The sequence below is a fragment of the Desmodus rotundus genome, chromosome 4 (assembly GCF_022682495.2).
Source record: "Desmodus rotundus isolate HL8 chromosome 4, HLdesRot8A.1, whole genome shotgun sequence".
Taxonomy (NCBI): Eukaryota; Metazoa; Chordata; class Mammalia; order Chiroptera; family Phyllostomidae; genus Desmodus; species Desmodus rotundus.
The window spans coordinates 74,483,071-74,493,936 of record NC_071390.1 but is presented as its reverse complement, the minus strand read 5'-3'; the positions used below and the strand labels follow the sequence as shown (position 1 = coordinate 74,493,936).

At 41.4% G+C, this 10,866-nt stretch overlaps 1 protein-coding gene across 1 annotated transcript in view; it reads left to right on the top strand.

Annotated features, from left to right (window-relative positions):
• The first annotated feature begins 5,009 nt into the window (after positions 1 to 5,009).
• Positions 5,010 to 10,866, top strand: part of KIF5B (kinesin family member 5B) — a 44,868-nt gene continuing 39,011 nt past the window's right edge. Inside the window, exon 1 of the mRNA XM_024574748.4 lies at positions 5,010 to 5,617. Within this exon, the coding sequence (XP_024430516.1) occupies positions 5,492 to 5,617 (126 nt within the window). The 5' untranslated portion in view covers positions 5,010 to 5,491. The remainder of the gene's footprint in view (positions 5,618 to 10,866) is intronic.

The following is a 10,866-nucleotide window of genomic DNA, read 5'->3' as shown; positions in this document are numbered from 1 at the left end:
GGTGAAAGTTGAGGAACTTCAGATACAGACTACCATGTTTCCCTTTTGCATGTATAGAGGATGAAGGAAATAGTGGTTACAGGTGATTGAAACTCTTTTAGCCTGGGAGTATGAAAGAAGAGTGATTCTGTTACAGGGTGATCTGGCAAGATTGCTGTGAGCAGGGAGGGAATCCTAAAGTGGCAGGGAAGGGACTGCCTTCCCTGGAAAAGGGAGGGGTTGGGAAGTGTTGGAGTTGGTGGGACTGGAACTGCAGCTGGTGCAAGATAGATTTCCATACCCCTGGGTATATGATAAACAAACCAGCAAATGACTCCTCACCCCAGGCACAGGTGCTGATCACAGTTAGAAACCCTCCTTCCCACTTCTGGAACATGGCAGCAAGGGAATGGGCAGACCTGCCAGTCTAGCCAGGACTGGCTAGGAAAGCAGGATGCTTCCAGAGTGCATAGAATTTGGGGCCTGAATATTTAAATGGAGGGCAGGCAGAGTCTTGATCCTTTTCCCTTCTGCCCCCCTTGCTCACCAGGTCAGGAACTGCCTCACAGGGGCTGAGTCCTGTGCATTGGCCCCTCCCTGGGCATGCCCAGTGGCAGCCTGTGAGATGCTGTGGCCCCATGCCACATGGGTCCTGGACTGCGCCCTTTCTCTCGCTTTGAGACCAGAACATGGATGCATGGCCTGGAACGCCTGCCAGCCCCAGGCCGAGGTGGGGCGGAGGATGGAGGAGGATAAGCAGTCTCCGGCACAGGGCCTTGTGAATGGAGCCCCACTGCATGACCGACTGCAGTGATCTGGCAGCAGCCCTGAGCCCCAGGAAAGGGAAACAGCTTCAGGGAGGCAAAGGCAGCACTGGCCCCACAAGTACACATTCTAGAAAGGGAGCCCAAAGCCAGAGACTCATTCACGTAACCGCTTTGGACCCCAGGAGAACAGATAAAAATGGAGCGGGGTTTCTGGACACTGTCTCTGGTTTTGGGGGTGGTGGACAAGAGGAGCCTGGATCCAAGGGGTTCTCTGTTCCCCCAAATCGGGCAACATTTTAATAAAGACCTTTTTCCTTCCCCATCAATCTTTGTGTTAATGCTTGTGTTTGGTGGCACGCAGCTCAATCCCACTCTGGTAACAATTCTGCATCAAAACTATGAAGTTGAGTAGGTGAATTAAATATTTGCAGGGAGTAGAGAATAATTAATTTCATTTCTGAATTCTAAATTTGAGGTTGTCAATATAAAAAACATCCAAACCTGTAGGGAATTTTTATGAGCTTATTTGAGCCAAACTGACCACATATGCTGGTCTCAAATGCTCCAGAGAATAACGGTTTTACAATTTCTTCTATGAATTTGAAATTGAGGAGGAGATGTAAATAAGATTGGAAAAGCAAGGTGGGGATTAGATTACTTGACAGTTAAGATTATGTGCTGGTTTGAGGGTTAATTTCCAGGGGCATTACTTCTGGTATTTCAAAGGTGTTAACCTAGATGCACAAGAACAATGGACAGGACTTGTTTAAACTCTTTCATTAAAGAAGTTATGGACCTGGGGCATGACTACCTATCATGATCAGTTAGGAATTTATGATCAGATCACCTTGTGACATTACTTGCTGTAGAACTTTTTTTCTGTCTACAGGTAGAGCATTATAAACAAGGTGGCCTATAAGCACCTGGAGAGATGGAAATATTACACAGGTGAAAAGTTCTGAGTTGTAGAAAAGGGATTCCAGGAATTATTAAAGAAGTGAGTTCAGAGAGAAAAGAACATAGGGCTGAGGGCAGAACCTTCATGAGATCCTGCTGCCAAGGTTAAAAATTGGTGGTATATCTGCCACAACCTCTTCTTTGAGTGATTACTGCTTCCTTACTCACTAGAAACTTTGTTTTCCAAAACAAAGCTTATCAGAAACTGTTTGAAATTGCATCAGTAGGAATAAAACATTCCATAGTTGCCTGGAGGATCTAAGTCATAAGAAGCAGACTTGATTGATTTTTTAAGCCAAGCACAGAGCTTTGAGACAGGGGTTACTGAAGACAACATTCCACACCTACCTTAACTTTGTATTTCTCAAGGAAACAGGAATGAGGGGACATTTGTAGCCCAGACCTGATGTCACAGGTCTCCTTTGTTTGGAATCTATTGCTAAAAAACAAAATTGAACTGAGTAAATTTGAAGCTCTAATTTGTTTTATTGAGTGATTCATGTATCATGGAGCATCCCATTGAGCAACTAGAAGGGGGATCTGAGGAATTGTACAAAATGGAAGGATTTTATAGGAAGAACAGTGGGGCAAGGGAACTATTATCAAAAGAAAAGAAAGGATTATTCTTAAACCAATACATCTTTTCTTCGGGTGAAGAAAGAGTGGAGGATTTTTATGGTGTAGATTGTTTGCTTGTTCTTCCTATGAAGGTTGGAGAAGGCCTATGTAACATTACCTTACTGGTCCTTGGCCAGAAAATTTCATACTGGTTGATTAAGATTATGTTTCTGGAAGAGGTTGAAACTACAATTAAATTAGGTATTAAGTGTAGGTTTGGTATTCAGGGTTTTTAGCACCAATGATGCCATTTGGGGCCTCTGTTATCAAGCAAGGGTTCGCTGACCTACGTTGCATAGAAGCTGGTACTGCAGCACAGGCTTTGAAGAAAATTAAAAAAAAAAAAGCTTTATTGTGAGATTAACCAGCAGGGAGACAAAAGGAAGAGCTCAATTCTATCTCCTCATCAAGAGTTCAGAACAAGATTTAAGGGGTTGAAGGGAACAGGCTGTTTTGCAGAAATGCTGGCAAGGCAAATTTCAATTGAATAACTTTGGAACTTAGCCATATATGGTAAGATGTGGAAAGGGGCTTCAGCATTGGAACTTCCTGACAAAGGGCTCTTCATTTCTGAAATGGGTGCTTTAGCTGTGTGTGTGTGTGGCGGCGGCGGTGGGGGGGGGGGGGCGCGGGGGTAGGTGAAGTTGAAATTTTGGTTCCCAGTTTTATTGGAGGTCAAAATTCTCTCCCCTACTTACGCTTGGCTGCATGACTTGCAGTTTTGTTCTGTTGTCTCTGAAAAAACTCAGTATCTTGTTAGGAATAGAATAGGGACATTTTGAGGTGGTTCTGCAGTTACACCTGTGGTTTCAGTTTGTTTTTTCTTTAACACTATCAAAATGCAGATTCATTTAAATTTTACCTGAACTCCACACTTCCTCCAAAGCCCTGTAACAACTCCATCTTTTCCTTTGTGAACCCTGAGGGCCAAGAAGGGATCCTCGTGGCTAACTTGGCAAAACAACAACAAAAAAAAAACAGAGCCTAGCAGCCATTTCTGCACAGGGACTCCCTCACACAAACTACACTTACCAGAGAAACCTCTTCACTAGGATGCCTGCCTCTACACTGAACTGCCTTCCTGCACTGTGTTTCTGCTATCTAAGCCAGCCCTAATATAGGAGTTCCTGGAGTACTATTTCAACCAATACGATTTTTGGTTGAAAAAATCTCTGGTTGAAAAATCTTTCCCCATCTCATTGGGGTTGCAGAGCTCTGACCAATCAGAGCAGCTCTATTCTAACCTATCAGGGACCAGGGTTGGGGACTTCTGTCTATATAAGCTAGGTCCCCAATGGCTGTAGAAGTGTACTTTGTGGGGGACCAGGGTCCAGGGATGGACACCAAAGACTGGAGCAGAAGGTAGAGTGGGATAGAGTAGAGCAGGGTGGAGTAGGCCATCTCAGAGGAAAGCTTCCTAGCTGGAGGGGGCCTGGCCCTGGGCCATTTGGCCTGTGCTATAGCACTGGGGCCAAAGTAGGTTTACAGTTTTATATGAAAGTTTACTCTATTATTACATATTAATTATTTCCCACATGAACAACTGTAAATCTACTTTTTCCCCACCCTGTATTGAACTGTTCCACAGCATTGCTGTTTTTACAGCCATATTGTATTAGTGTTGAACTGTAAGCACTAAAGTTTCCTTCACCTCTCCCCAAACTGGGATCTCCTGTTGGCACTGAGTTGGCACCAAGGACAATGGACCATCAGTTAACACTTTTCTTTGGGGAGATGCTCTACAGATCCTATGGTGGGATCGTCCCCTCATTGCAGTAGATCAATAAACCTGAATCTGTTAAACAATGCATTCATTTTTGGAGGTATTAGGATTGGGCAAGGGCAGAGGGCATTGAAGGTTTTCATAGTCCAGTCCTTTACTTTACAAACCAAAACGGGGAACCAGATGAAGGATTCCTAATTATCTTTGCAGTACTCCTACCACAGCACTTCAAATACACTTTCATGAGAAGAGCCATTATGGTATTCTTCTACAATAGGAGGCAAGAAACAACTGTGGAGTGGTTTTCCTCAGATATTTAACCAACAAATTTGTCCAAGACCTTTGAAATCCAGGAGAATGACTACACTCCAGGTTAGTCATTCCTCTGGTTTTGAGACTGATGAGTTCCATTCGTTTATTCCTGGAGAAGAGGGACCTCCCACTAAGAGCCTTCTCCCACCTCACCCTATTTTTCCACATTTCTTCAGTAACCTTCATTCCTTAGAAGAAATTTCCTTTTTTCTTTTTTCCTGTCTCCCCAACCCACTGTCTCAGGAAATACCAACCGCTTAAACCAGAGAACATGTCTCTTCCTTGATTCAAATCTTCCCTTTTCTGGCAAAGAGCTCTAAAAAGGTGACTAGGAATCAATTTTACCTCCAGACCAAATAGAAAGAAAACATGCCTTATCGTAATACAGTATTATATTTAAACAAACGACAACATAGTTTTTAAAAATCCATTGTTCTCTAAAGACAGCTAACTGCGTTTTTGCTCTAGCTGTGCGGAACTCTGAGGCCAGACAGCAATGAGAGGAGTGGCCGCGTCACCAAACTTTGGGGAGTAAGCACCCAGTAAAACTTGAATCTGCGACCTCCGAACTGACAACTGGGACTGAGGGGCAGTGCCTTGGCCTGGCGCGAGCGCGGATTGGTCGGCGGGGGAGCGCGGATATCGGCGCCTGCGCTGTACTCTCGCGCACCGCCCGTCCCTCCGGCGGGTCGCGGGTTTGTGGGCTTAGGAGTGGCCGGGAGGTCCTCGGTAAGCCGGCAGGGACGCAAGTAGGCAGCCGCGTGGGGAGACAGTAGGCATCGCCTGCTTCTTTCGAGGAGAAAGGAGTGGGCCACTTTCCCGGGCTCAAGAATCTCCCCAGACTCCACAGTCTGCGCAGGCCAGCGAGAGGGGAAACAGAGGAACCTCGGCCGCCCCGCTCCATTCCGTGCCGCCGCCGCCTTGGCTGCCATGATGGATCGGAAGTGAGTCTCAACGCGATCGCTGCCGGCGCTTTGAGTCCCCGTTTACCGGCCGCCCCCGCCAGAGACAGCGCGACTCAGCGGACTGCTGATTCTCCTGCCCTCGCGACCCTAGACTCTCACCTCGGGCCTGCTTTTTCCAAGACTGAGCAGCGGGGAGTGGCTCCCGGCCTCCAGCCCCGGCAGCGAGGAAGATGGCGGATCCGGCGGAATGCAACATTAAAGTAATGTGTCGCTTCAGACCTCTTAATGAGTCTGAAGTGAACCGCGGCGATAAGTACATCGCCAAGTTTCAGGGAGAAGACACGGTCGTGATAGCGGTGAGTTACCCCCGCACCCACCTCCCGTCCTGCTGCTTCAGGCCTGGCTGGCCTGGAGTCCAGAGAAGTGGCGGGGTGCAGAATGTAGAGGGAGCAGTGGTGTCCATGACCTTCTCTGGTGGAGACTGCGGAGTCTGATATCCCAGAATAGGGAGACTGCGCAGCTCCACGGGTGCGCCTGGATCACCGCCACCCGGGTCTCCGGTGCCGGGAGACGGGAGGCGCCGAGTCTCAGTCTGGGACACTCCCCAACCTGGGGCGGTAGAGGAGCTCCCCGGGGAGCAAGTTCAGTTTGTTTGCCTCTATTGGTGTGTATGCAGTTACTGTTGCTGATGGCCGTTGGGGTTTTGGGCTACTCCCAATTTACCATTTGTTAAAAATGTAAGATTAGAATTCAGCTATGAACGTTGAGTTGTGAGAGCAGTCTTACTGTGTGTGTGTTTTTTTTTAAAGATTTCATTTATTTATTTTTAGTGAGCGGGGAAAGGGAGGGAGAAAGAGGAATAAAAACGTGTGTGGTTGCCCCTTGCGCGACCCCTACTGGGTGCCTGGCCCGCAAACGGGCTTGTGCCCTGACTGGAAATCTAACCGGCAAGCCTCTGATTCACAGGCCTGCGCTGAATCCACTGAGCTACTCCAGCCAGGCCAGTACTACTGTATCTTAAATAGTAAAGACTTTGTTTTATAGAAATGTAGCTACATGATGATGAACCATATCTTCCCCGCGAGAGGAGGACAAACTACCAAAAAACTACAAATATACTTGTACTTCAAATGTTTATACACCCACCTTTTAATTGAAAAAGACTAAGAACTATATAAAAAGTACTAAGTTCTTTTTTAAAACCGGAGTCCTCAATTTTGTTTAATCTTATAGCGGATGTATCCACTTCAGATTGGGTCAAAGATGTACCCAGAAAGACCCATAATCTCACTCTTACGGGGCTTTAGCAGGTAACAGTCTAGGTAAGAGTGTTAGTTTTTGTGTGTGGGTATCAGAATATTACAAAAGGAAGATTTTTAAAAAGAAAAAAATTGACCTGTAAACTAGACTTCATGTTAGTATTAGATTCCTACTTCTGTAATTAATGTTGTGGGTATCTAGCTTTAGGAAAGTTGATTTTTATGATTCCAAGGATGGTGAGATACTGTTCTTTTGTTGTATAAAACATAACAACCAGAGTTGGCTGAATCATTGTCAGGGAGACCAGAATGTAATGGTTATTTTTGTTGTGTTTTGGCTTTTTTTGAGGTTTGATTTCTGGTATTAAGTTTCAAATAGCACTCCCAGTTCAAGGAGATTAAAATGGATACTAAGATACTGCATACAGAACAATGTAACTAAAAATTCAGTGAAGTCTTTCTTGGTAACACCATGTGACAACTTTTTTCTACATTGTTATGATGGTGCAAATTAATGTTAATTTTTTCCAATGGCATTCCATAGTTAGCCTATTGTTTGGGCAGTTTAATTTGGAAATAAGACAAAGGGGTCATAGTAATGAGACAGTGATAATTAAAATCATTGACATGTAAGACAAGATTAAAGTTCATTAGGGTTTGTATGTGAAAGTTTGCAAAGTTTAGGTCTAGAGAATGAATGTTGGCCCATTGCTTGTTAGGCTTTTGGCAAACAAGTCATTAGATTACAACTGTCAGCTACTTCTATGTGAAGAGATGGTCAAGTTTTGTTAACAAGTCCACAAGAAAAACTTGCTATCGATGACATCATAGTGAGGTCAAGAAGCGAAGCACAGAAATAGTCATCCTTTTTTTTTTTTTAAGAATGATATATTTTACCTGCCATCAGGAGGCTTGCAAGGCAAACATGAGGCTCCTGTTTCTCAGAGTTTTTGTGATTGATTACTTAGGCTCAATAGTGTTCGACACATCAAAACTGTTTTTCTTTTCAACTTGTATTAAAAATGTCTTCTCCAGACTTTTTTGTGTGTTTACACAAATCTGTAAATATTACCAAGATTTATTTTGGGGGGATGTTAGAATTTAGGATTCACAAAATGTATGCAGATTATGTTAGATGGCAACGTTCTGATGCAGCTCAGAAATGACAAAGTATGAGGAAAGAATTAAAAAAAAAAAACCCAAGTAATTACCACAGGAAGCACACATTTTTGGTGGGTTTTTTCCTTTGGATAAAGTTATTGTAGGTTTCTGAGTAAATTGTAAATGTATTGTAAATGTTTACTTAGTAATGTAAATAAGCTTAAATGATAATAGAAATAATGGATAGATGATTGAGCTGTGTAAATCAATGATGACTAGTTCTGTTGGTCTTTAGGTAAACTGGAAAGCATTTTAGTCTGGTTTTTTAGAAATGTGTAAGCAGAAATACATGACAACTGAGTGACAAAGCCTTTAGAAATGTAAGGTAGTAGGTTTAGTTTATTATTTTCAGGAACTAGTCTTTTGCATATAGTAATGTCATTAATTAGTCTGAGGTCTCTTTTTTGTTCAGTTTTTTAGTGAATTATTTTATTTTTTAAAGGTTGTTTGGGAATTTATAAGGGCTGCTGGGGGAAGTAAATTGGAAAGTCTCTAGATAAAACCTCTTGGTTTGTTTTGTTTGTTTTATTGAATCTTGAACCTGATTCAAAATAAAGAGTTTAAGAGGGAATTGCTGTATTGAAGAATTTAAACGTGATTTTAAAAGTTTGTTTATAGTCTTCTAGGTAAGTCAAAATTTAGAGAATAAGCATTTTGGTTTATGTGACTGAATTGGAAGTATAATCAGTGCTAGTGTGCTTAGAAAATACTTTTTAAGGATTATGATTTTCATCTAAATAGTTTCCAATATTTTGTTCAAATTTTTTCATTTTACTCATGTAATCAGCTATTTTTAATATCATGCGACCACATGATAGACAGATCTTGTAATCTTACTGTATTTTTCTGTTTGGCTATTTTTCATAGATTTGTTTTTTGTAATGAAGAGCTTGGTGAAGTGCTGTGCATTGAATGAAATAAGCTTATTTTATGAAAACCTGTAAATGATACAAGCAGAATCTCTGCTTTAAATAGAATTTGATAACCACTGAAAACGGGAAGACAAGAGAAACTTCTTATGTACTTCATGTGAACTTGCTGAAAACAGAAAAAAAAAATCCATAGGAAAAATTATTATTGTAGTTATGCATCGTAAAAGTGGAACATTCACATTTGCATTAATTATCTTTACTAATCATTGTTCCTTACATAGTACACTGTAGAGGCTGCCAGAACCAGAAAAGGTGCCATTGTATGTAATTCACTGAAGGTGGAGAATAAACCTAATTATCTTGCCCAGTTCCTGGCCTTCAGCGCAGTAGGATTTCCCTTTCTAAGTGAATGATAATTTGGTGTTTGGTGCTGTTTACCTTAACAGTGAAAATTATTAGCCATCATTATATGCCTTTACAATTGTGGAATGTTCAGTGGCAAACTAAGGAAAATCTGATCTCCTATAATTCCATGTGATCTGATGATTACTATTGAGAATTTTAGAGAGAGTGTTATCCCTGCCAGATAGGTCTCCTTTGTAACCTAATTTGGTGTTCAGCCTGGTCTGTGCAGACACAGACACGAATCACTTCACCTAAGAAATCTAAGGTATGGTTGCAGTTCACACATTCCTATTCGGTTTTGTCCTGTCGAAGCCAAGTCATATGTCAATGAATCTTGTGACTTGGAATGTCTTTGAAGAATCACGTGGAGTGCATAATACACATTTCAAGGCCAAGAACCAGGCCTTCCCATGTAGATGTCCCAAAAAAGGGGGAAAAAAAGAAATATTGAGGTTTACTTTGTTTAATTTATTTAAAAGATTATTTGTTCAGAGATGTGCCTTAATTATAGACCATTAGAAATAGTTTTTATGTTTCATGAGTCTTGTTTTCATCCCAGGAAGTCAAGGTCAGTTAGTAACTTTATGGCTAGGTCTCTAATCAGAAATTTGCCTTAATAAAATTATAATTTAGTTTTGGAATTAAAATGAGGCTATTTTATCAACTTAACACTAAGCATTTAATTTTTTATTTAACAATGATATAACCTCTAAACAAATCACTCTGTCCCAGCTTTATTATTTTTATGTTTGCATGTTTGTAGTTGTACTTTAATTAGGTTGTAGTGGTAGTTTGCATATTTACTGTGTGGTGCTGCTAGAGTAATGGCTGCATAATGTACTTTTGAGGCAGGGCTTGTTATTATTAGTTATTTTTAGCATGTCTCTTTCTAAATGGAATAAAAGCACTGTTTTATTGATGTAAAAATGGAAATAACTTAAAAGTTAGGTATTCTTTCTGTTAAATGTTTTTAATATTTTATCATTTGACTTATTTTGGAGGGATGCAGTTGTCTTCATACTTTGGTTTTCTATTGATTAACTTGTTTCTTGTAAGCAAACTTAGAAATAATCATTGTTTAAATTTTACTTTCATGCTGTTTTTTAACACATCTTTTGTTAAATGTATATTTTAGCTAGTTGAAATCTCTTCTAGACTCTGCCAGGTTGTGAGTTAAGGCTAGAGACTGTCTCCATTTCAATTCAGTTAACATGGATCACTTGTATTAATTAGACCTTAATATAAAGCGTCTTAGCTTAGTATTCAAGACTCTATTATTACCCTCTGTTATTCTTTGGTTGTTTTTTTTTAATATATTTATTGATTATGCTATTACAGTTGTCCCATTCCCCCCCCTCACTCCACTCCGTCTTTCCCACCCCCTCCCTCCGACATTCCCCCCCTATAGTTCATGTCCATGGGTCATACTTATAAGTTCTTTGGCTTCTACATTTCCTACACTATTCTTACCCTCCCCCTGTCTATTTTCCACCTATCAATTTATGTTACTTATTCTCTGTACCTTTCCCCCCTCTCTCCCCCTCCCACTCCCCTATTGACAACCCCCCATGTGATCTCCATCTCTATGGTTCTGTTCCTGTTCTAGTTGTTTGTCTAGTTTGCTCTTGTTTTTGTTTTAGGTGTGGTCGTTAATAACTGTGAGTTTGCTGTCATTTTTACTGTTCCTATTTTTGATCTTCTTTTTCTTAGGTAACTCCCCTTAACATTTCATATAATAAGGGCTTGGTGATGATGAACTTCTTTAACCTGACCTTATCTGAGAAGCACTTGATCTTCCCTTCCATTGTAAATGATAGCTTTGCTGGATACAGTAATCTTGGATGTAGGTCCTTGCCTTTCATGACTTGGAATACTTCTTGCCAGCCCCTTCTTGCCTGTAAGGTCTCT